The 27,669-nt window shown below is 41.0% G+C and overlaps 1 protein-coding gene across 1 annotated transcript; it reads left to right on the top strand.

Annotated features, from left to right (window-relative positions):
- The first annotated feature begins 184 nt into the window (after positions 1–184).
- On the top strand, positions 185–27,225 carry HTRA3 (HtrA serine peptidase 3). The gene is made up of 9 exons (XM_038136175.1): positions 185–2,244; positions 10,540–10,639; positions 12,360–12,582; positions 13,259–13,453; positions 16,064–16,096; positions 16,758–16,872; positions 23,115–23,163; positions 24,875–24,970; positions 26,215–27,225. The coding sequence occupies exons 1-9, from the start codon at positions 1,821–1,823 to the stop codon at positions 26,378–26,380; spliced, it is 1,401 nt and encodes a 466-aa protein (XP_037992103.1). The 5' UTR covers positions 185–1,820; the 3' UTR covers positions 26,381–27,225.
- Positions 27,226–27,669: the final 444 nt, after the last annotated feature.

Raw genomic sequence — 27,669 nt, 5'->3', positions numbered from 1 at the left:
TATATATATTTTAAATATATATATATTTTGCACTATAAAGTCATTTAGGTAAACCTTACCTTTTCAAAGTGCGGAAAAATGTATGCCACAGCAAAATTTTACAGTTTTCTTATCACAAGACATGCCACATCTTTAGCTATGATGTATACCTTTTTTTGTCATGAGTGAGACTGCTGCTGCTTGGAAAATCCAGGCTTGGACCAACTCTGCCCCTATAACAGAGGGAACAACAAAACACTAACTCACTAACTGTAGTGGGGGGTTCTGGCTGCTGCCTCCTGCATTCAAGAGGTCCTTAATTAGGACACAGTATGGTGACTCCAACCCTATAGCCTGATGCAGCTCAGTGAATTGTGCCTACCTAATCCTAGCTCACAGGATCCCATCAGAAGGCCTGAGGTAGTACCTTGCAGGACTTCATGAGTTTTATCTATTGTGTGAAAAAGAGGGAAAGGGGAACTGCAGGCAGAAGTCAAGGCTGGATGTGTCATATCCAGCAAGTAAGACTTCCAAAGTTTGGTATAGGCTCTGGGTGAGCTATGTCAGATATCCTTTTTCTGAAGTCAGCTTAACTTTTTTGAAAGCCGGGTCAACCCCTACTTGGATTAATTAATTTCCTAAGTTACGTCTAGTAAAAGTTCTGATTACCATAGAGCAAAAGTGAGCATTTTCTTGATAAAGATGGCATGCATGGGCAAGATTTACTCTGCAAGTTATGAAGACTGTGGAGGTGACTAGTTGACAGAGCTCGACAGATGCTCTCTTCCACTTGAGAGTCTTACTGAATACTTTTAAATAGTAGATTAAAAACCCCGAAACCTCAAATATTAAGGCTTTGGCAATACTTCCAACTACTATTACAGAGAATCTCCCAAATCTTTTGTTGAAGCAAATGACGGCAGGGAGCCCAGCAGATCCCCTTTGGCAGCTGGAAAGTGTCTCGTACAACGTGCCATGATGCCATGCAGAGGAAGTGGCTACAAGGACTGTGTTCAGCTACTCGTGTCTCTGCTTCGACACCTGCAAAGAGGGATTCGTGCCCATGAGAGTGTTGAACATTACAACAGAGTCCAAACTAAGAGAGGCCAAACTTGATTACCCTTCGGTGGCAGCGGCGACAAACGCCCTTCTTACTGCTGACATTACAGACAAGCATGAGGGAAGGCAAAGCGGCTGCCGGCTTTCTGCCCCTGACTCACAGAGGTCACAGCCGCTCAGATGTAACAGATCGCCTTTGTTAATGCCACGTCGGGCACCCACAGCCCCTGGTGCCCAGCGGATGGCACAGCCCGCCTCACGCCGGGCTCTCCCCGTTCGGGGCGGCGATTTACCAGCAGGCGGGCGGCTCTGCCCCGCAGCGCCCAGATGAGGGACCGGACCCTCCCCGCTCTGTCTGTCCGTCCGTCCGTCCCGCCCGGGGTGGAGCCTGCCCGCCCGGGGCTGCGGTGCTGCTGGGGGCGGCGGGCCCGTCCCACATATAACCCTGCCGCGCTGCCGCTAATTCCCACCGCCTCCCGCTCCGCCTGCCTTCGGCGCTCCGTGCCATGGCTCGGCGCCTCAGCCCGGCCAGCTGAGTCCCGGGAGCCGCCGCGTCCTGCGGGAACCGAGCCGGCCGTGACTCCGCGGCCTTGTCTCCGGCCTGCTGCCCTTCCACCGCTGCGCCGTCCCGCTCCGCCCGGGACAGAAGGCACCGTCCTGCCCGAGTGTGCATAAAGCCCGCCTTCCCCTTCCCTCGCCGCGATCGCACCTTCCCGCCTCCTGCCCCGGGGCCGGGCGGGCTCGCACCCCGCGCTCCGCCGCCGCCGCCGTCCCCGCCGAGGATGCGGGTGTCGCTGCTGAGCCCGCTGCTCCTGCTGTCCCTCAGCGCCGGCCCGCACGCCGCGGAGCTCTCGTTCGGCCGCGCCAAGTGCCCGGCCCGCTGCGATGTCTCCACGTGCCCCAGCCCCAGCTGCCCCAGCGGGTACGTCCCCGACCGCTGCGGCTGCTGCCTCATCTGCGCCGCGGGCGAGGGGGACTCCTGCGGCCGCAAGGAGGACCCGCCCTGCGGGGACAGCCTCGACTGCCGCTACCCCATGGGCAAGCGCTTCGCCAAGGGCGTCTGCCAGTGCAAGCTCAGCGCCCAGGTGTGCGGCAGCGACGGCCGGACCTACGACAACATCTGCCAGCTGAAGGCGGTGAGCCGCAAGGCGCTGCAGCACGGGCTGCCCGCCGTCGCCCAGGTCCAGAAGGGAGCCTGTGAATCGGGTAGGAGCATGGTGGGACCTGCCGCGGCGCGGGGGGTGGGAGACCTGGCTTCCAGGGTAAAGAAAGTCATGATTTTCAGTGGCCTGGGAAGACTGGGTGGCTCTAGGGACTCTAAAAACCTCCAAGGATGTGGCAACTCACCCAGCTGCTAATGACACCTGTGGCATGCGGAATGGATGCTCAGGTGCTTTCTGAACAGCAGAACTCCTGGATGCTCATTGTGGGTTTGGGCTGGGTTTGGGGAGGGTTCCCCCAGAGCGGCGGCATGGCAGTGGATGATGCCTCGCTGAGGTGCAGGTTGCCGCCTCAGTGCTCCGGGGACAAGAGGCGGGCGCGCTTGCCAGATGGGAGCGAGGTGGGTGGAGGTGGCTCGGCTGCCCGGCCAGGGCCGCGGCCACGTCCTCAGCCATGGTGGCCTTTTCTGGAGGCAGGGCAGCGGCCCCAGGCTGCTTCCGTCCGGCCGGTGCCACCTGCGCTCCCCGCGGCCGCGGTGTCGGGTGGCGGTGCTGCTGCCATCCCCCGCGCAGGGCGCACGGCAGACCCGCCGCGGCACAGCCCGCGCAAACAGAGCGCAGGGCACAGCCCGCGCAAACAGAGCGCACGGCAGACCCGCCGCGGCACAGCCCGCGCAAACAGAGCGCAGGGCACAGCCCGCGCAAACAGAGCGCACGGCACAGCCCGCGCAAACAGAGCGCACGGCAGACCCGCCGCGGCACAGCCCGCGCAAACAGAGCGCACGGCAGACCCGCCGCGGCACAGCCCGCGCAAACAGAGCGGGACCCGGGAACGCACGAGCTCCGGGACCGTCCCTGGGGCTTTTGGGGTGTTAATCAGATTGACCCCGCAGGCGAATCAGAAAACGCCTCTAGCTACTCATCAGGGCAGAAAAAGCACTGAATGTTAGATAAACCACCTAAAACATTGTGAATGGTTTGCTTTCTTCACCAAAGGGTTTTGTAGTCTTGTAGAGCCCTAAGTAAGGGGGGGGGGAAAGCCTTAGAACCTTCTTTATAGTGTAAATGATTGATACTCAGGCTATCAAATGATCTTGTGTTTGTAGTAAAGTGTCGAGGTCTTTGCTCAGATCCTGTGATATGCTATGACACACAACTTCAGGATTGGCAATTTAACTTTGGAAAGTTTAGTAATCTCTTAAGCTAGTAATTTCCTTTTAGTATTAAATGTTTCTCTCTATGGAAGTGTTAATGCTGGCAGTATCTTTCCACATACTTACTGATATATTATTTTAAGGCTTTGCTTCTGCCTGCGTTCCCCATAGAGTTCCTGCAAAGAGAAAAGTACTATGCTTAATGGAGTTTTCAAACATGCATTAGTGTTTCCATAATGTCAGGTGAACCACTAACCATCCTGTTTATTCATAGCAAACTGGCCAAAATGATTGGGAGGGTTCAGAAGGAAAAGGGGTACTGTTGTAGCCTTCCTGTGAATGGGAGGCCTTTCATGTATATCCTGATCTTTGGAAAGGGTAAACCAGTCCAGAGCGGCAGGATATTCAAGTGATGTTCCTGGAGTTCCTCCTTTCAGAGTATCTTGTCAGAGCCAGGAATTGTTCCAGATGCCCGCCTGAAGCTGCAGTGTTCCATCTCTCCAGTATTTTGTAGTTATAAATTGTTTTTTGCCTGTACCTTTTGACATCAGCATTTGTTAACTTTAGTACTCGTAAAACTTCATTGAAACTGATCCATGTGAAATAATCAAAATGTTTAACCAAAATGAGTGAACTAGCCTGCTTCTGAGAGCTTGCTGAGTGCTTGGCATTTGGTATGTGTGACATTTTCTTTAAGGAATCCTCCTGAATCTAATGCCAATAGGCTTAGGAATTTAGAGCTGTGAGGCAGAAGAGATTTTTTTTTCAAGCAACTATTTTAGTGTTCACTTTATTTTGGCTTTATTTTTTTGTCTCAGAAAACCTCAGCTTAGATGAAGCATCTGGTTTTCTGTTGAGATTTAAATTTTTTTTGTTCAGTTCTACAGCTGCACAAACTGAAGCTCAAAGAAACCGAGTGTCTTGCCCAAGGTCAGGCTGAGTTGGTGGTTGAACCAGGAATAGAACTCAATTATAGGTTTTTTGTTTGTTTTGTTGTTTGTTTTTTTTTAACAATAACATGCAATGGCTGTAATGAGAGGCTTGGAAGAAAGTTGACAGTTTAAAATTGCTGTCAAATTTCTCTTTCTCCTGTTCTTGCCTGGCCTCAGATGACTCAGAGTTTGAAGGGATTAGCTAGTTATGAAGTAAATGCAGTTTTACTTAACCATCCATATATTAAACAATCTCAGACAACAGAAGCTTCACATAGTATGACTGGGGCCCTATTTAGAACATGCACAGACCCAGAGTGGCTCCTGAAATGTCTGCTCCTCTCCTTTTTCAGTTGCTTGTGTTGATGCTGAGTTGGATTCTGGCTGTGATAAACCCAGACAGACTGAGAAACTTAGCTGTGGTTTCCTGGGGACAGCAGTCTGGTGAATAGGGATATACAAAATATGAGTAGTAAAGGATGAAGTAAAGAAGGAAGGAAGGAATGAGATGTCCAGGGTTACTGAGTGATAATTGAAAAGTTAACAGCATTTATAATGTTTTTTTCCTTGTTGAAGTCCTGGATTGGGTTGAAAAGCACCATGCCAAATTGCAAGTTCTACACACAGTGGACTAAATGGGTTGTGCACTGCATGGAGGTCCAGGAGCTCCATAACTGATGCTCTGCAATGTACCAGTGACCAGGGGCCTCTCAGAGATACTAACGGGAGCAGTTTGCAGAAATCCTGAGCAAAGTTAAACTCCCTGCTACAAACACTAGGGTTTTTTTAAAGCTTTTTTCAACACTAGATACCTTTATATATGGGAATATATTGCAAAGCAGCTAGGTTTTTTTTTTAACCTTTTATCATGTACTGTCATGATGACAAGCTGTTACAAGCTAGCATGTAAGTAATGGAAGAAATACTTTTGGAGGACAGCCTCTGTAATCAAAGATCTATTCTTACAGAGCCCTGTTTCTCAGGGAAGCAAGTGTAAGTTTTAACAATGCCACGCATCAATTGATTCATTGATGAGATGAACATTTCATTCAAAGGATTCACTTTGTCACCTGCCATGTACAGTCAGTCTGCTTGTTTCTTGAACAAAGGACTGGTTTTGATCTCTCAGCACAGCTTAGTACAGGTAAATTCCCTGCAAGGTTATTTTGCAAATAGCTTCTGTGAAGAGAGTTTAAATGTCAAAAGGTTTGTATTTTCTTACCGAAGATATGGAAGAATTTTATTTTTTTTTTAAGTACAGGTACTCTTTTTGTCAGTGGAACAATGGAAATTAAAAGCTTAATTAGAAAACCTCTGAGGCTGGGCTTGACACTCACCATTTAGTGTCCTCTGCACTGTTAACCTGAATTCACTCTCAGAAAGGGGTCATGATGTTAAAACTCACCCAAGTCAGTCAGATCTTTGCAAGATATGAGCCTAAAAGTTCATTTTTCTAAGAGAGTGTTTGAAACAGTTAATTCATAGGTCATTGCACACAGGTGTTTGGAATGTGTCTGTACAGAACCTTGAAGATACACAGGAACAATTGAGTGTATGATTACTTGCATTTCTGAGAAGTTGGCCCAGTAAGGGATAGAAGTCTCCTGCTGGTGTTATTGCCATCAAAGCCTTAAAGCTGCCTGCAGCTGTATTTAGGGAAATGTCCTGCAGGGTATTAGCTGGAAACACAAACTTTGGTCACATTCCTGTACTGCTTGTTTTCCTTATGCCTGAGTTGCTTTGAGTTACTGCAGGTGAGGATGGATAGTGTACAGTATTTGATTTACAATTCAGAGTAGAGCACTTCACTGCTTTGTGAAGGATAGGTGACAGGAAAAGGATATTCTTGTTGTGCCTCCTCATGAGGGTCACTTGGAAAGGAGGGATACCAAGCATTCAAAGTCAGTGTGGTGTCTGTGCTAGAAGGCTTGTGCCAGTCTGTCTCTGTCTGGCCCTTGTGATTGCTGCATTGCACAAGAAAGCCACTTTGGTGTTGGTTCACCAAATTGTTTTCATCTGTGCACGGTAGACATCCATTGTATAAACAAGTTGCCTGAACCATAATGTGGCATTAAACTCACCAAGGCTTTATGGTCAGTGCACAGCTATGCAACTTGATCTTAATGCTGAATTCATCAGAAAAGCTGCCCATGAACCTATGTTTCCAGCAGATGTTTCTGTTTTTTAAGCAGAGACATTATAATCTTTTATTTGTCTTTCATTTCTTTCCATGAAAGCACAGTAGGGACAGTGTTTATCCCTGGTGATCAGATCTGCCAGGTTGCAGTCCTCCCTTAGACATAATAATTTTGCTGAATCCACAGATCTTTTCTGAAGCTGGTTTTTAAAGGGGGATGGGGAAACAACCTTAAAAGAATGATTTTTCCAGGCTCACAAATTCTTAATGACTATAAAATTGTGGATTTTAATACAATGTATTGTCTTTAAGAAAGTAGTGAATGTGATTTGATTTAATTCTACAGGGACTAAGTTGGCAGATATTCAGAAATGTTCAGTCTTTTGCAAATGTAAATTGGTCTGGTTTTATTGTCTTCAGTGGGATTTTAATGATTATTTCTACTGAATTTTTTTCCAGTTCTCTTCATACTAGGTTAACTCAACAGACTTGTTGGCATTGTTCCTGGTTTATAGCAGTGTTAATGAGATTGGTGTGGATCTATTGTCTCTGCAAGAAATTAAATAAACCACTATTTAATGAACCCATAGCCTGTAGATAACACCGCTATCCAGGAAAAATCTTAAATTGATAATAAGGCTACTCCTACCTGAAAAGCACTTGGCTTTATCCATTTAAATTCAGTGTAGTTGCAGTCCATAAAATTGGAAGCATAAGATTACAGTTTAGAAAATAGGCTGAAAATCTTTAGTTCCAGTTTATGTACTTGTATTGAAATCTGAATTTTTAGTGTTCTGCGAGGGAAGACAACCTGAAGATCTAATCACTTAATTGAAATGATAGGCTCAAAGCTGCTAAAAATCTGGTTGATTTGTAGCTATGGAGCAGATTGGGGAAATGGAGTTTTTTGGACTAAGAAATGCATACACAACTAAGGACTCCTACAGCATAAATTTGGTTTTGTTTCAAATAAAACCTGGTTGCAGCACCTTTGAAATCTTGATTATGCAACACATGGCTAATTGGATTAAATTATTTTTTTTTGCCAGGATAAACTAGATTTTGTTAGTGTGAGATGATTTTGAACACTCAGTAATAACCTGGAAAATAATGCACATTATTGAGAGACCTTTGAAAAACTATGTGGGAAATCTCAGAGGGTCACTGGGTCAAAATCTACAAAGGTGCTGTGGGCTCAGAGCTGTTACATGCTCAGGGCAGCAGAGATCTGAGGGCTGTGTGGGGATCCACAAGGCAGCAGAAATACGGAGGGGGGAGATACATATTTAACTTTCTCTTTTAGTAAAGACTGTAGCAGCATCTAGTGTCTACCAACTAATGCAAATTAAAGGATAGATTCTACCTCTACAGTTATAACAATTGTATTCAGGGTGACATTTTATAGTATACTCAGTGCTGAATGTTGCTTCCTTCTTCAGTTTCCCAGGCTTCAGTTCCTCCTTTTTGAAGTATATTGAGGACTTCTGATGAAAACCATCAGTTCATTAATTATGCACTGAAATGCTGTTAATAATAACCAACACTTCAGTTCCTTTAAATAGTGCTGAGTGAATGTGAGTCTGCAGTTACACCTTCCATGTCTGTAGCTTGAGTTCCTGGCACATCATATAATGTGTTTAAAGGTTCTTATCACTGCTAGCATGCAGAAAATTACTCAAGATCAGCTTTGTAAGTCAGTTTTCACCAGTGTTTGGTCCCCACCAGAAAAGAGGAAAACCAGCTCATCTCTGATCAGCCCAGATCTTCAGACATACCTTTCATAACAAAGCCTGAGTGTCTGTTATTCTTGATTCTCCTTTGTTTCAGATCTCCCTTTAATATTGGTGCAGATTTTGATTTTCTTTCAGGGTTGAGCATTTTTATCTTCTAACCCCAGCATGGAGGTTCTGGGCTTCAACTCAGACAGAGAAATGTTTTCACTGTTGTATGAAAAGAAGATAAATGTTGTTTCAGTTTTAGTCTCCTCTCTGTATTGCTGCATTTTATTTTCCTCGCCTCTTTTCATGTTGCATTCACTACCTCTTTCAGATACTTTCTCTCTGCCTCCCCAGATCCACTGCCACCCATGACGTTTGCCAGGTGGCCAGTCAGGAGTGGTCCAGACCTGAGGTTTTTGGCAGGCACCTTCCTGTGCTTGTGGCCGTGTACAATGCTGTATCCATTTGGCCTGGCTAGAACAGTTGAGCACTTAGAAGATGCAAATGGATTTAGTTGCCCTGACTCACACAGACCTATGCTGATTTACACCAACTGAAAGGCTGCATTCATCCCCAGTTCTATGCCTGTTCATCAGCTGCCTTTCACTGATGCATGGTCATGTCTATTAAGATAAATGTGATGGCAATGTTATATCCTGTCAGTGAGCACTTGCTGTGTAGGCAAGTGTTCAAAGTCATGTCAGTAGACTTCAAAGGATATACTGCATAATCAGGCAAGCTGCTTGGGAGCTGAAGGTAAAATAACTCTTCAGTGGCCTTGTAAGCAAAATAAATAACAGTATGTTGTGCTTACATTTGACTGTCCTTTGTGATTCCTGTTTGCTGTGTCTCTTTCTTTTAAACTAAGCACTAAAACAAGCACATTCAATTGGCTGGAGGGATTCTTCAGAGTGTGTGAGAATGTACGGAGAAATACTAGACTGAACCTAGTCCTGCCAAGCTGTTCCTTTTGTTTATTCAGTATCACATAAATCTAACTTGCTAAATTTAAGCAGGGTTGCTTTTCATTCAGAACTAAATCTCATGTCCAGTAACAGCATAAAGAACTTGCAGACTTCTGTGAAGAAATTCCTAATCTTCTTGGTCTGGTTTCTTTAACTCATTTGCTCCTTTTGGTAGATCCCATAGTTAATCTTAAAGCTTCAGGCTGTGAACACAAAAGATTGCTATTTGTGTGTGGTGATACATCCCCCATCATATGCTTTCCATGTGTGGTGGTATGGCTGTGTGTATCAGGGACTGCAGAGAATATGACATTTAGCACAAGCAGTGCTATTCCTTTGGGATGTTGTGATGCTGGAGTCCAGGATGCTGTGGCATTAGAAGCCAGGATGCTGTGGGCTTCCCCCCGCTTTAAGAGCTCAATTTCACACTATTGTATTCACTCTTAATGAATGCTATGTATAGTGCTGTCTAATGTAGTACCATACTGGCTTTTGTCAGACATTTCAGTAATCTATTGCTAGGCCCAGCTCCATGTGACAGCTTAAATGTGAATTTGGAAAAAGTTTTAAGTGCAAAGGTTGTAATTTAAAGCAGGTTTCTAATGTGTCTGCTGAAAAAAATTAGAACTTAAGTTCAAATTGTGACTCCCAAATTCTGCAGTTGTAGTATTCAGCATGTGTTAGACCACACCTGGAATACTGCATCCAGTTTTGGATCTCTCAGTACAAGAAAGGCATTGACAAATTGGAGTTCAGAAGGTCATGAGGATGGTTGGGGGGAACTGGACATACCTCCTGTGAGGAGAAACTGAGGGTACTGGGCTTGTTCAGCCTCAGGAAGAGAGCTTCAGGGGGACCTGAGAGCAGCCTCCCTGTGTGCCCGATCCATACAGAGGTGTGTGATGGGAGAATGAGAAACAAGGGGCATGAGTTGGAACATGAGCTCAACAAGTTCAGACTTGATGTAAGAAAAACCAAATATCACGGGGGACAGTGAAGCTGCGGGACGAGTTTCCCAGACAGTTTCTGGAGTGTCCATCCTTGTCCCAACTCTGTTTCTCTTTGTAGCTGATGCAGCTTTGAGCAGGAGGTACAACCAAAGACCTCCTAAGGTCCTTCCCAGCCTGACCTATCTTATGACCCTCTGTGTCTTGGATAATAACAAGTAGTCCTTAGAAAAATACTCAAGACAGAGCTTGTAGATTTCCAAAGAAAAGAACTTGGAGCTAAATGATGCTGATGTTTAATTTTCTCAGGATCATGTAGAGTGCTAGGTAATTTTTGAACAATCTTAATGACTTTGATTACTTTTTCCAGTACTGTTTGGAAACTGTTCTAGTAGCAGAAACAGACCAAATCAAGTCTGGTTCATCTTGCCTGCTTGATAAAAAATGTATTGTCTTATTAACATATCCAATTCTTTCTGCTAGTATAGGTCACCTACAGTCCAGCAGCCCAAGATACAAATTCAACTTCATAGCTGATGTGGTGGAAAAGATTGCACCTGCAGTTGTGCACATTGAACTTTTCCTCAGGTAACACTTTCAATTCTTTGTTTTAGTTACATTGTTAAACAAAGATCTACAGTGCAGTAACTTTCCTTTTGAATTTGAGGTCCACAAAATATTATAAAACATTAGAGCAGACCCATTTCTCCAGACAACCATGCATTTGTGTGTTTTGTTCCTGTTCTATAGATCGGTTCTAATGGGTTTACGGTACTATACAATATATACTGTCTACCCTAAAGTAAGTATATCTCATTTATGGAGGTCTTGTCTGCCTTCACTAAAATGTTTTGCTTGTTGGACTGCTTTTTTTATCTGTTTAAATATGTACATATATATGAATTTTTATATACACACACATATATGAATATATCTACAAATATATATGTGTGTATATATATTCAGACACTAAGCTGAAAAAAATGGCTTGTTGTTACTTTTTCAATGTTGAATGAGAGGTGATTTTATTTTGTCAGGAAGAGCATTAAGAGGTAGAATGTCAAGGACATGTAGCCTATCTAAACACAGAAATTACTCCTGATAGGGAAGAAATGCACTAGGTTTCTTGACCAGCATATCACCAATATTCAGGATACTGAAGCTGGACCTGAGGTAGCAAGATCATCACTGCGTGCTCAAGACAGCCTGTGAGGTTTAAATATGAGTCCTCAGAACAACCTGCTGTCAGAACAAATTACTGCAAATACTGCATATACTCCATTATGTGAATACCTTTCCTCCTGGAGTCCTCTCAATTTCCACAGATATAAGAATTTTTGGAGTATTTTTGTATATACCAAATCAAGATAATCAAGTATATCAGGAGACATAGCTTTATGCACATGGTGATTGGTCCTTTGAGAGGATGTTACAGCTGAAGATCCTTAAGGTCTTTGTATATGTAGTTAAGATTGTTTGTTCTTTCCCTACAAGTAAATGTTTGCCTAGCAGTTTGCTGGGTGCTAATTTTGATACTACTTTTTCCTGGGATTGGCTCCAATTGTTTACTGCTAAATAGCCCAGAACTTTCAAATCATATCCTAACCAGGACCATGTCTTGGAAGAAAGATTTTGTGGGCCTTTTCTTGTCTTCTACTATGCAGGCACTTTATGTTCCCCTAACATAAGGTCATTACAGCTGTTGTTCACTGAGAAAATTTGTAATGCCTTGAACAGTTTGTAAAATCTTTTACCTGTCTGCTTTGTAGCGCATGTTGTTTCCCACCAAGTTTTACACATTGTTAGTGTTTTTAATTTTTTCTTTCACATTCTTAGTAATTTTGGTTTCCAGACATGCTTTTTCCAGTCTGTACTTGGGCTTCATGATCCCCTTAGACCTCATCCTTTATGCCTCTGTCCAGCTGCAAAGTTCCTTCTTCCCCTTTTCCAATTAGATGATCAGTTCATTTTTTAGCTTTATTATTTCCCTCTTTTAGCATGTAATCAATAACCATTGGGATCAGGTGGGCTACTTCTCCTTCCTTTTTTGTCCCCCACCCTCTGTGCAAGGAAGTTTATAAAGACAGAATTGGAAACCAAAGGAAAAAGATCCTGCTGATTGTCTGTAAACCTCAGTTCCTATCTCCCTGACTGACTAAAACCAGTCACAATTTTCAGGAAGGAATCCTTTCTTTGTAATTTTTTTAAAAAAATGATTCTCAGGGTGAAAGGTGTTAAGTGATGTCTAATATAATCTTCTCTTATGATGATTTTCCTTATGACACAAAATTGCTTGCTTTTTGTACAGGCACCCTCTCTTTGGTCGAAATGTCCCCCTTTCCAGTGGATCTGGGTTTATTATGTCTGATTCTGGTTTAATTGTCACCAATGCCCACGTGGTGTCAAGCACAAATGCAATATCAGGCAGACAACAGCTGAAGGTACAGCTCCAGAATGGAGATACCTATGAAGCAACTATCAAAGACATTGACAAGAAATCTGACATTGCAACAATAAAGATTCACCCTAAGGTGAGTGACACCTTAAACAGGAGAATGCCTTCATTTGGGCAGTTTCAGTTTCACTTAGTACAAAGTGATTGACCAGAATATGTGTTTAAGGATTCCTTAGAAGTATCTGGGGAAAACAAAGTACTGAACTACCTGGAAATTTTTCGTGTCTTGGAATTAAATTACTTTGTCTTCTGTGTGAGAAACTGTAAAAAAAATGAACAAGAAAAAAAATCTTTTAATTCATTTAATTTGTGGCAAAAACTCATTTAATATGTGGCAAAATTGTGCTGTCTTTACCTAGATCCCCAGGCTAATCTTTCTAAGCTTTGTGCCAGTGTGCATGGACTGCAAGCTGGGCATAATGCAGAGAGAGTGGCAGTCAACAACTGCTCAGAGGTTGGTTTTTATGTTGTTTCTAGGAGGAGGCAACAATCTGCTGGAAAATGGGGAAAGTTTGATGCTCTTCATTTCTCAGTGAAATTGCAAGGAACTACAGATAGATGTTTGCTTTTGAAGATGGTTTAAAACAGCAACCCTCCTAGCATAAGTTTTAGGTATAGGATAGTGAGTGGCTCTTTCATTAATGTAATGGAAAGTGTTTGTTCCTAACTTTTTGCTGGTTTTTGATCTTTGCAATCAGACTATTTTCAAGTATGAACTAATGCTTATTTTTTTCTCTTTCTGTTTACTTAAGAAAAAATTACCAGTATTGTTACTGGGACACTCAGCTGATCTGAGGCCAGGAGAATTTGTGGTGGCAATTGGAAGTCCATTTGCCTTACAGAACACTGTGACCACAGGTATTGTCAGCACTGCTCAGCGAGACGGCAAAGAGCTGGGCCTGCGGGACTCGGACATGGATTACATCCAGACAGATGCCATTATTAATGTAAGCACGAGCTGTGGGATGAGCTCCACTTCAGTCTGTCCCCGCTGTGCAGCATGGAAGTGCCTGCTCTGAGAGATGAATCCAGCAGCTTTGTTTAACAGTGAAACTCTTCTTTTTCTAACGTCTATGCAGTGTCTGTAAGGTGTGTTCAGGCAGTGTTGTGAAGGGAATGATAAATAAAATTCTTCCACTGAGGTTTTCTGTGAGGATGCTGCATAGGTCAGACGCTTTGCATTCCGTAAATCTCATGCAGCATCATGGTTGTATCAACAAGAAGTAAATCATAACATGTCTCTCTCTGCTTGCTGAGTTGCTCTGGTCAAGAAAGCTGTAGAATAGAGCCCAAATTTCTTTCATCTCCATCCATTAGAAGCAGATGGAGTAGTCAATTTGAGAGTGTGTGCTTCAGTTTAATGACAGGACACCCAGGTAAGAACATAAGGAGAGGACTGGGGGGTTTTGTTGCTGTTCTTGTTTTCCCTTTGTGCATCACATAATCAAAACGAGAATCGAGGTGAAAAATAACAAAGTTTGAGGTATGGTTTGGAGCTAAGGGTCCTAGCATTGCATGTTATCTAGAAATACATTAAAATAATGTTCCTTCAGAGCATCTTGGAGTGATCCAAAGAGCTTAAGTGAAGTGCTTGGGTGTGTGTTTAGCTTGTACTGCTTCTAAAATGAGTGCTGCGCACATATCTGAGGTGGAAAATGGCCTAAATTTTATACCTTAAATCTGTTACACATTGAAAGGAAAATTATTTTCAGGATTTGTTTGTTGGACTTTAATGTCAAATCTGACAAAACAAGAAATAACAGTGTTTTACACACACAGTGTTTCACAAATGGTTATTGTCATAGATTTGTTGAGAGAAATTGTGTGGGGAGGAAAAAAGAGGATAATTGTTTTTTGTGCTAAGATATGACATAAAAGTGAGCTTTTTAAAAAAAGTTTTAGTGTGACCCAGGAGCTGAACCCATCCAGACATTTACTTGGAATTGCTCTTTTCAGCTGTGCAAGGAGAATAAGGAAAACTTAGGCAAGATAGGTTACTTGGGAGCACACACTGAATTGGTGGCGGAGACAGAATTGGAACGTGGGATTCTTGACTTCTTGCCTCTACACATTTTTCAAGCTCAGACTCCTTCCTTGTGTATGTACTTAGACATGTGCTGCCTTCCAAAGCTAATGAACAGATTTAGACAAGGATAGCAGAGCGTGTCAGATAATGCTGGACCAAAGGAAGAGTGATAGCAGATGAGGTGAGGAAAATGACACCAAGTTTGGATTGCTTTGCCATCTGGGACCACAAAACATGAAGATGGTCCCTGGCATAAGGATGCTTTGTGCTTAGCTAATGCACTCATTTTCTCCTGAGAATGGGAGGAGTTTGAGAGTTGGTCTGTTCAGAGCATTCCTGTGGCCCAGCCAAAACTTTCCTGCAGGAATGTGCATGCAGCTGCCTTTTGAGAAATGCTGGGATGACAGTAACATAGGGCAGGAGGAAGCAGGGCCATAAGGTTCTAAATGAAGCTGTACTGCATGTGCTGAAGGTCTTCACATCCTTCAAGCAGAAGACAAGTGAATTAAAGACTATGTGCTAAGCAAGGCTGAAAAATCATTATTTTGTTTTTTTTTTGTGCCAGTCAGACATAAAAATCATGTGTGCAGTCTCTGGTCACTGGAGAGGTACAATATAAGGAACTTATCTATTTGTTTAATTTGAACTTTGAAGCTGTATTATAAATTTTAATGTCTATTTTATTCTCCTAAGAATCTATAAAGTTTGCCCAGTGCTATCTAAGTGTAAACAGTTTGTGTCTCACTTCTCTGTCATACATCCCTTAGCTTTTGTTTCTTTTGAGTGGTAAGTTGCTGCTCTTGGCTGTTTTGCAAACCTACTCGAAAACTCTGGCCTCACTCAAAACAAATTGTTGAGCCAACTTGAAGATGGACAAGCAACTTCCCCAGCTCTCATTTCCTGTGGTCCTGTTGCATGTTTCCTTTAAAGGCCATTAGGTATTAGGTAATTTTGTACTGTTCAGAGCTGCTCTATGCCTTCCCTAGAGAGGCATATGTGTCTGTGGTTACTAAATCAATCCTTATGTAGTAGCTACCTCATAGCAATATGCTGTGATTAAATATGCAAACCACTGTATTCTGCTCCAGTGGAGAATGAGAGACTGACAGTGTTACAAACCAAAGTGATGAGTGAAACAATAATTGTACAAGCTCCTCACTGAAATATAACTTTAAATAACTATTAATTATTTCAAAACCTTGTTCTGACAGGCTTTAGAAGAATCAAAATACTAGTTTTAGCTATTCAATGTCTTAAACTCAGGGTCTGCCTATTTGGAGTGGCTCCTAACTCAATTCCTGTTTCTGAAAAAAAGCCAACAAAACAACAACTAACCACAGTCATGAGAGGGGTGGAGGGGTAGAATAAGACCTGCTTGTAATCTTCTGTGATTGATATTGTGTCTGTCAGTGCTGCCTAAGAAATGACCTCCTCTCTTTCATTTACATACAAAAACAGTACTGTTTGTAATGAGAATTGCATTTCCATCAGTGAGGTATTAATTGATTGTTCCCTTATGTCATTTTTACAGTATGGCAACTCTGGAGGACCTCTAGTTAATCTGGTAAGTCCATGTGACTTGGTTTGGTTGGTTGGTTTTGTTTCAAGAGCTAGTTTCAAGTGGAAGAATGTTCTTTTGGAAAGATTTATAGGTCATTCCAGCTTCCATTCATTTAGCTAATGGTAGGTTGATAGCCTGAAGCTAATGCAGAATATGCAAATTAGATCTCAGTTCACACACCACAGGAGAACATTTCCCCATTGTTCACAGAAAAATTTACAAAAGAGGAATATTGGATCTGGAGGGAGCAGTTATGCTCCTTCACGCTGTGAAACCTGGGATGCACAACAGAGATGGAACCTGGCTAACCCACCCAACTCTGTCAGAGTAGATTGCTTTAAATCAGCACTGGTTTTGCAGGGCAGTGACTTGTGGCAGTAGTGGTAGTAGTGACTCCAGTGCCCATTTGGCAGAGGGAATCTCTTGCTGAGTGGTGGGATGGACCTTGGATGAACACACTGTACTGTAATCTCTCTGGCCATCACAGTTAAATAAGAAATGGATCATGAACCAAAGCCCAGATCCTCCCTTATAAGTAGTGTTTATTTCTTGAGTGATTACAACACTCTAAGATTTCTTACACCAGCTTTTAACATGAAATGCTAGGCTGGGAGCTGAATCCTGTACTTAGGAACAAATTTAATTGGGTGTTGTCTCTCAACAGGATGGTGAAGTGATTGGGATTAACACTTTGAAGGTCACAGCTGGAATTTCTTTTGCAATTCCTTCAGACCGTATCACTCAGTTTCTCACAGAGTCACATGACAAACAAAGTAAAGGTAAAGTCTGCAAGAAACAGTGACATCTTCCAAATATTATCCTGATCCAGGTGAAGTGCCAAAAGACATGGGTGTGGGATCCTATTACTGAAAGGAGCAGCATCCTTCTCCATTATAGAGCATCACAGACTGGGAAATCGAAAACAATCTCACAGAAGCAGGAGAGACTTTTTATTACTCACACCCCCAAAGAGCAGAAAGTATGTGTATAAATATGGGAAATAGGGCCTCTGGGAATAGGACACAGATGAATCATCGCTGTCTCAAATGATCTTGAGAACAGATGATCACTTGTTTAAGGAGTTTAATTCTCTTTTTATTTATTGTCCAAGCAAAAACATTAAGGTATACTGCAGAAAATAAGATAAAAACCTTTTTAAGCACCTGTCCACAGGTGGGTTGTAGTCCAGAGAAGCTGACCTTTATTTTACCGTGGTCATGTATGTCAGTGTTCTATGATCAGATATTGTGACAGACTCTCAGGCCCTGATGGAAGAAGGGCTGTTACAAATTCGTGAAAAAATACGTGGGAAGATGGGAGAGAGGCAGAAAGAATGGCCTCTGCACCAGAGAGCATATAAATCTAAGTATATTGGCAATGACAACTCAAGTACTTTAGACTTTTTTTTACATGCCTGAGCCATATCTGTCACCCTGTTCTGCATGTCATACTATAGGCTACACAGCCAAATCTGATCTAGTAATGCTGCATCCAGGCCAAACCTTCCTTACTCTTTCTCTTGCCAATTTATCTGTCCACACCCTACTACTAATCTTTTACCACGAGTGTTGGCTGCTGCTGCTTCTTCTCTTGAACCTTTTTGTTATTAATCTTGTCTCCTCCTGAGCTCATCCAGTTCTGATGCCAGGGTTGTTTCCCTGCACTGCTGTCCTCTCAGATACTGTTATTTTGGAAACTTCCCTTAGTCAGCAATTTTAAAATGATGTATCTGCTTGTATGAGAGCACCACAAACCTGCTGGGTCCCCTCATCTGTGTTCTGTTGAATTCCACAAACCATATTGTCTTCACTGTTGATTTGGGGGAAGAGGGAGGAGTAGTTGAAAAAAAGTGTTTAATTATAGGCTGAGAAGTGCATTTTGAAGTAGCTGACATAATTTTGTTTCAGTCAACATGTCAAAAAAACATACATACTGTCCTTGGTTATTAACTTATTGTTGGTTTCTGAAACAAACAGGTGTCTCATTAGTGATGTTACTCTTTAGAACCAAACTGCTGGTCCCAGTCCAGGGAGGAGCAATGACTCAGCCTGCAGGCCTGGCCTAGAGGCATGAACTCGGGCCTTGTGCAGAACTCACCATCTCCTGGTGATTGGGGATGGAAAGTCAGTGAAACTTAGAGATGTCACCACTGAAATCAGTCACCTTGCTCCTTCAGGCACCTTTACCTCCACAGAATGATGCGTCCTGCTAAGGGCCCAGAGACAGCTTTGTCCGTGGAAGAGCCCTAGGAAAAAACTGTGAAACATTCAAGTTTATACCATGATTGTAACATACAGATTTTTATTTTCAATCATGTCACATAATTCCCTAATTGAAAGGATTCACACTTTCTCTTAGTGTCACTGTGACTATCACTGCTTCAGATATCCTGGGGCACAGGAAATTTTATTATTTATTTTCCAAATTTTTTTTGCTTTTGTGTCTCTGAAGTACATCTTATAATTTTGCTATAGCAGAACAGCCATTTAAAGCCCTTAATGCATAGAGAAGGTTTCTAGGATATATTTCCACCACATATTTGGGACTTAGTTTTCATTTTTTAGACCTTTAGTAATAGCTCTCAGGTTTATTATATAGTTGCTATTTTTTTGGCATAATGGATTTATGTAAGCAGAATTTTAGGGGTGTTTTTATCATGTTTTCTTTTGTTCCAGTTATGTTTCAGTAGTTTCAGTGGGATCCTCCCTTATGGTACAATTAGGTCATAGAAAGACATTTATGGGCATTCCCATTTTGCTCTTAATATCGTATTGCCTGAAGATGATAACATTCCCTTAGGATACCACTCTTTCCAGATTTATTCTGGCATAGTAGATACTCAATTGTTTAATAAGCTGGACGTTAGTCTTTCAAATCTCAGTTGGTCAGATAACTGGTTTGTATAGAAGGCATATATTTTTAAAATCTCATTATATATAACTTGAAATATCTGATCTATTGAAGAACAGGAGTGTAGAGTGGGGGAAAAGTAGAGGATGTCATTTGAATGAAGAATTTGCCCTGATTATGTTATCTGTACATTCTATATTACCTAATGCATTGTTAATATATAATAGCACCTAATGTATTTTTGACCAAAGATGTGCCACAGCCTTCATAGAGATGTTTGTCTGTTGAATGGTCTGAAAGCCTTTGCTAATTTTGGGGTTACCAGGGATAAGCTTAATGTCCTTTTATAGTTAGGTAGTCTTAAATTGCTACATGAAGTTAAGTGTCTCCATCTGTATCTCAGCTTTAACCAGCTGTGTATTCTGTGTTTACGTCTGGAAGTTAACTACATACTTAAGCATTGATTGATTTTATTTTTTAAATTTTTCCAGTAATTTCCCCATCTCTATCTATTCCTAGTTTAGACTTGAACAGAACAGTAAAACTACAAAGTCTTTTAGATGCTTTAAAGTAGAAGTCAGTAAGTCAGCAATTTGAAAACAATATTAAAGAGAAATTTGAAAAAAATATTAAAGAGAAAACCCCTTTCTAAAAGGTCAGCTTGGCCTCTAAAAGTGTCAGCAGAAAAGTGAATAAACCCCATTTCAGATGGGAAAGGGGAAATGGGGGAGTTCTGCTTTGGCCACACCCAGCAACTCATTTACATGAATCCTCATCCATCCAGGACCTTGTATTAGTTGTGTTGAATCAATATTCTTACCTTTGTATTTGAATGATTATTACTCATAATTACCACAAATCATGAGGGTTGCTTAGGAGCCTTGCTGAGTATAGATTCAGACCAATGATTAAACTCAGCTATGCAGTTTGTACAAAAGGGACATTGCACGCAGTCCAGGCTTGAGCTGTTTTCATGTTTTCTATTTGGCATTAGAATATTTCCCAAATGCTTTCAGGGCTGTTCATGTCTGCAAGATAAGCTAGGTGCAAAAGGATTTAGCAGAAAAGTAGTTTTGTCTGGCACTTGAATAAGAAGTGCAGGATCCATTTCTTCACTTGGAAGTCCTGGTGATATCCTGGCCCCACTGAAATCAGCTGCATTGGGTATAATTTTGTACCACAGTTACTCAAGCCCATAGAAGTTTGAGTATATGCCCCCTTAATTTGGATTTATCAGTTCTTTTTGCTACAGTTTATAAGTCATAAACATTTCTGCCTTCAGTTGGTGTTTATCTGTCTGGTTTTTATTTCTGTTGTTGCAAGCATCAATAAAGTTTAAGGCAAATTCTTTCTTTATTGTGAAACAGAAATTTCTGGGAATAGTGAACTGCTTCTAGATATTTGGGGTTAGCTGCTTGTGACTTTCTATTAACACTAAGCAGATTTAAGTTTAAACTTGTGGTTGAGGCTAGTTTGCTTGACTTTGTACCTCTGGAATCAGTGTTTAATCTGGCCTGGTATAAACATAAATGAGATTTGAGTCTTTCCCTTCTGTGCTGCACTCCAGCTTTAGGCCACAATGGTTTCACATTTGCTAATTTGCTGATTCTTCTAACATATGTTAACTACTGCTGGGACTGCACCCTTGTGACGTGCTCCTTAGATTTATGACAGCACTTTATTCCAGTTCTCCTAATTATTTTTTCTTTTGTCTCATGATTGCACAAATTGACAGAATGACAGGTTTTGAGACTTTCTATTCACAGAGCAGATGCAATGTGACAGTGGTAGTTCAGGTGCCACATCCTGTTCTGCCAGTGTGACTTAGCCCCAACACTCCCCTGCCTATAGAAAGTTAAATTCCCATTAATCATTGTTGAAAACTCTGTTTTTTGTTGAAGGTGCTTGGGTTAAATTCAGTGGAATGGACTTTTATGAAACAAAAGGACTGATTTTTTTTAAAATTTGTATTCTGACACAGAAAATGTCTGGAGAGGGGAAAGAGAGGAGTGTATACTCTGCTGCTAAAGTAACTTGTGGCTCATAGTTTTTAGTTTTACTTTAAACAATAGCCTGCTACTCCTATAGAATGAATTGCTATTTGCAGTATGGCAAACTTACTGCAGAGAGAGGGCAGAAGGCCTTTTTGAATTTCAGTGAGTGAACAGGAGTGAAATAATACTTTGACCTGCCCAAAGTTGAAGGTAGAATTAGAATTTTGGTTAGAAGTAAGTCTGTAGTTGCAAGACTTATTTTTCCCCTAAAGCTTTATGTTTACGTATATCTTTAGCCCCTGGGGAAATAATTCCTTTTATCACTAGTCTCACTTCTGTTGTGGTTTTTGCTTCTTGCAGTTCTGTTTCTTCCAAGTCAATTTCTTTTGTCTCTCCTTTCATTTTCATTTTTCATCATGTAAACATTCTTAACTCGGGCTGCAGAGTATTTTCGTGTTTCTGCAAATTTCTGCCTCACAGGCAATGACCAGCCTCAAATTGTTTAATGCAAAGGGAGAACTGTCACCACTGATGCTGTCACTGATCATGTGAAAGGAATTTCATTGTTTAACTGTCTATATTGCTTGGACAAGGGGATTGCTTTTAGGTGGGAGAATTATCATGTCTGAATATTTTTAAAAAGTGAAAAATTACATTTCTGTCATGGGGACTGGTGGAGCATCATGAGCTAGTTCATGGTCATGCCCAAACTCTTCAGACTTCAAATCTGAGAAACACTCTTGATCTTGCTAGTTTTACTTTAAAATATAGGAGAGCCAAGCATTTCAGGGCAAAGTAGGGATGACAGTTATGGATGCCAGATTTTTCAGAGTGTAGTAAATCCAATGTTTAGTAGTCAACATTTTCAGTGACCCCAATGGGAATATTTGGCATGTGCAATATTCAGAACTAAGTCCTTTACTTGGGAGTATTTTTCTTGGAAAGAATAAGAGCTAGAGAAGACTGTATACATCTCCTTTTTCCTCAAATGAGAACCTGGAGAAACTCAAAGATCTTGTGAAGTCATTGTGCTGGAACAGTAAGGGGAAATATTGTTTCGTGCTGGATGTAACAGAGTGCTGCAGCACTCACTGCAGGAAGTCATCAAACTGCATTTTTTTCATAAGCCAGCTGTGCAATATCATGACTTACTAAAAGTCAACTTCAGAAATATGATTTTCTTCCTAAAGGAGTGATTTCTCACGATTTAAAATTCCACAGAGTCCTGGCGAATCATAGGATTATAGAATAGTTTCTATTGGAAGGGACCTTTAAAGGTCATCTAGTCCAACCCCTCTGCAGTGATCAGGGACACCTTTCATTGCATCCAACCTGACCTTGAGTGTTGGCAGCTGGAGCATCTATCACTCCTCTGGGCAGCATTTTCCAATGTGTTAGTACCCTCATAAAAAAAAAATTCTTCCTGATACCTACTGCCAATCTACCCTCTTGTAGTTTCAAGCCATTACCTTTTGTCCTGTCTTGTAAGCCCTCTTTAAATACTGAAAGACTTCATTAAAGTGTCCCTGGAGCCTTCTCTTCTCTAGGCTGAGCAACCCCAACTCCCTCAGCCCATCTTCATAGCAGAGGTGCTCCAGCCCCCTGAGTATTTCTGTGATTATTTTGGCAAAGGTCTACATGTTTTGGGTTTGTTTTTTTTTTTTAAACTTGCTTTTTATTCTTAGGGGTAGAAATAACAAGCCATTTGCACTATAATCAGAGTGAATCTTTTGATTGCCCTTTCTCTGAAAAGTGGAAATTTAGATTTGTTTAGATTCCATTTCTACATTTTAATGAGAACATCATAAGATGAAGTTGTATTGACCAGTTTCAGATAAAATGGTAGTTGGTTATGAAATTTTCCATTTACTGAATTGATGTGATACTAAATCACAGTAATTTCCTGAATTTCCTGGAGGAAAAACTCTTAGAGAGTATAAATGAGCTTTTTCTCTTACCCTTAGTTGCAGAGAGAAGGATTGTCATTCTGTACACCAAAGCTGATTAAAAAAAAACACTTTAGTACAGGTGTGTGTGATTTTGTTTAATTTTGTTAAAATATGATACATTCTGTTTTAATTTTCAGGTATTTTGGGTCATTTTCAGGTATTTGGGTCATCAGTTATTTTTGTCAGTGTTTGCCTAAATTTCTCAAATCTCTTCTGTGTTCCTTTCAGATGGGAAGAAACGTTTCATTGGCATCAGAATGCTGACAATAACACCTGCGTAAGTGTCTTAGAGAGGTAACTGCATGTTCATGCACACAATATGTGGTCAGCAGTGCTTCAGAAATTCATTCATCTTCCTCTACAAATCTCCAGAGATCCAGAAGTGGGCATTGGCTTCTAGGAAATCTGCAGGCATTTAAATGATATAGGTGAAATCTCTGTTCTGAGGCCTGGAAGTTCTCTAAATACTGATAGTAGTGGATGTCCTGCTGATGGCTGAGGGAAAATGGGAAGAGCCTGAACACAGATTTTAGTTCTTGACAAGGACATCTGGAGTTACACCAGGTTTTAGATGGCATTTAAACAAAATGGTGCTTTCAGGTGACTCTGAGTGCCAATGACAGATCAGCTGATGGAGGGTTTGGTGGTGTTTTATCAGTGTCAGTGGAGGCCATATGGTGTGAGGTTTGGTGCCTAACCATTAAATAGAAAGAGCTGCTAAAGTGCCAAAATAAAGCTTTGTGCCTCTGTGTTAAAAAAGCCAGAAATGGACACCCTCCTCTGGCTCTTTGCTGCCTTCTCCCTCTTACATTGCTTTGTGTCTTGCTGTTACCCAGATATATTCCTGGATAATAAATGAGGGCTCTTGTTCTGATGTTCTTTCCCAGCAGTAGGCATGTCTCCAATGTGGCAGTAGACTGCAAAATTAAACAAGACAATTTTCAGCTGGGGTTGTAGTAAAGCCATCTTTTTTCCCTGAGTTACTCTCCTGCAGTCCTCCCTGAAGGGTCTGATCCTCAGCTGGAATGAATCAGTGTAATGGCATTAACATCACTGATGGAGAGACACTCAGGATGTTTCTCTGCGTAATTGTGAACACGATGTGAGATTTTACTGCTTTTGGAACACCTAAGGAAGCCATGCAAGATGTCTGCAGGCCTGTTTTCAGAAAAAGACCACTTCCCTTGTTGTGTTTGCTTTAATTATTCAATTGTTAGCTTCCTCAGTTCTAAATCAAATAAAGAGAAGCTGTGTAGCCATTTTGGCTTGTTTTCCTTCTGTGGGACCCCAGTTTTTCATGGCAGACAGCCCAGTGATCCATCCTTGGTTTAAAATCTTTCTTTCCAGAAATGGGTTTTAACCCACATTGTACAAAGACCTGAAATGATGTCATCATCTCTGAAATGAGGGGATGTTGGTAGAGGCTCTATTTTGCAGCAGGTTCCTGTCTTCTTTCTTTAGAAATTTATGCACAAAAATTGCTGATGACAATTTGAGGAAACTGAAGATTCCAGCTTTGATCTGTCTTTTCTGTGGAGTTATCAAAAAAATCTATTGTTCTAGATAAAGACAAATTAAGAATGACTTGAAAAATAAAAGAAACAAATTAAGTTAGCAAAATTCTGCTGTCACCAGCATTAATTCTTTGGGCAGAAAAACCTTTTGTCCTTGAGAGTTCTTCTGTTCTTGTGCTCATGAACAAGGCCCTCTGTGCTACTGCTACAAAGAGCCAAAGTCAGATTCTTGCAGGAGATGTGCAAGACTAATAAGTTTAGCATACTTTGCACAGGTAAGGAGTTTTGCCTCTCTTATAATTTATGTAATTTGTTTTAATCAAGTTCAAATTCCCTACATTTTCATCACAAAACAGGCAAATGATTAATTGTTAAGTCTTTTATTTTTTTGTCACAAAAAAGTCTTAATAAATAAGAATATTTATATGCTTTTGTAGTGCAATCAAATTCTGTATAACTTTGTTCTTCTTTTAGCTTGGTGGAGGAACTGAAGCACAGTAATGCTGATTTTCCTGATGTCAGAAGTGGAATTTACGTACACGAAGTAGTTCCAAACTCACCTTCTCATAGGTAGGTAGAGCACGTTATTTTCTTCACCACAAATAAACCTCCAAAGGGATACTAGAAGGTAATATTTCTTTTTATATTCAAGTATTTTCTCATACCAGGCTTGATCTGTATTTAAACAATTAAAAATTGTGCCTTTAGGTTTAAAATATTTGTGCTAAGATTCCGCTCTACAAAAATTAAGCATTTCAGAACTATTTAAATCATGGAATTGTTTAGGTTGGAAATGACCCTTAAGATCATCAAGTCAAACCATGAACCCAGAACTGCCAAGGCCACCAGTTAACTCTGTCCCTAAGCGTCGCTTCTACCCATCTTTTAAATAACTCCAGGGATGGTGACTCCACCACTTTGCTGGGCAACCTCTTCCAGTGTTTGAAAACCCTTTCTGTGAAGGAATTTTTCCTATTATCCAATCTAAACTTCCCTTTGGACAACTTAAGGTCATTTCTTCTTGTCCTGTTACTTGGTAAAAGAGGCTGCCTCCCACCTCACTACAACCTTTGATGACATTATGAAACACTAACAGTGTGCAAATAAAAATAACATCCCAAATACAGTGAACTAATTTGAGGAGTTTTGTGAAATCTGTTGAATATTAATAAACAGAAACTTGGATTAAGCTTTAGCAGGAAACAGAATAGCATTCACATAAGGCACTGTCAGAGCTGTTATCTGAGACAGTGCTTAATCTTAAAGGAAGAGACTGTTCTAGAGAACAGTTGCACAATAAATAAAATATTTCTAAAAATTATTTTGGGAAGATCAAAAGCAAAAGTAATAAAAGAAGCTATTCAGGCTCACATTTGAACAGCAAGAGAGAAATAATTTCCCAGTATTTTAGCTGGTGTAATTTACTTGTCTTGGAATTTTGCGGTTTTAATTTTCAATTCTTGAAATACATATTGGCAGCATAAAAGCATGGTCTTGCAAATGGACTGAATGAAGTGAATCAGTAATAGATAAAAGCCATTTTTTCTCTTTCTCATTTGCTGTAGTTTTGTAGAAGACATGAGAAAATAGTTTTTGTTTCTTAAGAAAAAATCCCTGGTGAAATAACCTGAGTCTTATTTTGCATTTAGCAAGTGCCACCTGTTACTATTTCACAGTCAGGAGGCTGGAATTTCCCTTCAGTGGAGACTAAAACAAATCAAAGTTAATTGCATTTGCTAAAGAGATGGTGAATAGCCTTTTTACTTTTCCTCTGCATCGAATGCATCCTTAGTGCCTTTTTCTTACCTTTGCAGAGGAGGGATCCAGGATGGAGATATCATTGTGAAAGTCAATGGGCGTCCTCTGGTGACTTCCAGTGACCTGCAGGAGGCTGTGATGAATGAATCACCTCTACTACTTGAAGTTCGAAGAGGAAATGATGACTTGCTATTTAACATTGAGCCTGAAGTTGTCATGTAAATAGAATTGAGGGAACTCTCACCATAAGTAAACTCACTTACTCTGGAACACTAGATACCTCCTTTACAGCTACAGTAATTATACTTCCTCTTGACTAATGACAAGGTGGACTAACTTAATTGCCTGAGCCATTTCTGTACATAGTAGCTAGAATCACTTCTAAGATGCCATTTATAGAAGATTTAAATTTCAAAGAAACTTAAGAACTGTGTTCTGGGAAGGAGAAAAACTGATTTTGGGTAGCTTGTAGAAATGGGTCCCACTTCCTGTAGATGTAGAGCAGATTCAATTCTGCATATGGAAAGATCCAAATACTACTGGAAGTGAGGAAGTATATACAAGAGGGCGTTATTCTTAAACTACAATCGTGGCTGCAGCAGACCCAAGTTATTGCAATGCAAAATTGAGCTGGTTTTTTTTTTTTTCCTTTTATGTAACTTCTGCAATGTTACAGGTTCATTAATGAACCTATTATTGGCAAAGCTTGTTCTTAGTGCTTCTATGCTCCATGTCGATGCAGGTAGATGAAATCTGTAAATATTGAAAGGAACAAAAATGGTGTCAGGCTATAGAGTGTTACACCTAGGTCATGCGATTTTTGGAATATAGTAAATGATTCTTATAGAATTAATGCCTTATATATAAATCAAAACGATGTGCTGAACAAAGTTAAGTTTGAGAAAGTGCACAATTTTTTAAGAATTTTATACAAACTTGTTTTGCATTTTTACTGGTAAGCTTTGCTGTAAAATTGTTACACTACTTTTGGCTTTGACTGTGTATGTTTCTACTGTAAGGAGATTAAAGTTTACACAAATAATCTGTTGATGTAAACCTCTTTTTAAACAAGTATGTCTTCTCTGCTACTTCTGGAAGAAGCACTGGAATAAGCTCTCCCAAGAGAAAATTTTCTTACAGAAAATTCAGCCCTGATGTTATGAAAACCCTTTGCATCCCTATGATATAATTATTCTGCCCTTATTTAGACTATGTTTAGAAATGCTTTGCACACAAGTAATTTATTTACACTGTGTTCTTCCATATTTATGAATTGTGCTTTGATGTCAGTTAGAGAGTATCAAGTTGGAGTCCTCTTGTCCTCAATTCCCTCTGTATGTGATCAGAAGCAGAAGGGAAGCACACCAGTAACCCTGTTTTACAGCTAGAGCATGTGAGACTTCTGTGTAATAAACCCAGGAGAGAAATTGCTAAGAGCTAAATCCAGATCTCCTAGGTACCCCAAACCAAACACTATCTTCTCCCTTAGTGAATATTTATTTCCCAAAGAG

Source organism: Motacilla alba, chromosome 4, assembly GCF_015832195.1.
Source record: "Motacilla alba alba isolate MOTALB_02 chromosome 4, Motacilla_alba_V1.0_pri, whole genome shotgun sequence".
Lineage (NCBI taxonomy): Eukaryota > Metazoa > Chordata > Aves > Passeriformes > Motacillidae > Motacilla > Motacilla alba.
Note: the sequence above shows the minus strand (reverse complement) of the source record. Positions and strands in the feature narration are given on the sequence as shown.

Bases quoted from the DNA above. Each gene is read 5' to 3' on its own strand.
- HTRA3 (XM_038136175.1), top strand. From the start codon at position 1,821: ATGCGGGTGTCGCTGCTGAGCCCGCTGCTCCTGCTGTCCCTCAGCGCC. The intron at 2,245-10,539 runs GTAGGAGCATGG...CTGCTAGTATAG, and splicing joins GAAGGGAGCCTGTGAATCGG to GTCACCTACAGTCCAGCAGC. The intron at 23,164-24,874 runs GTAAGTGTCTTA...TTCTTCTTTTAG, and splicing joins ATGCTGACAATAACACCTGC to CTTGGTGGAGGAACTGAAGC.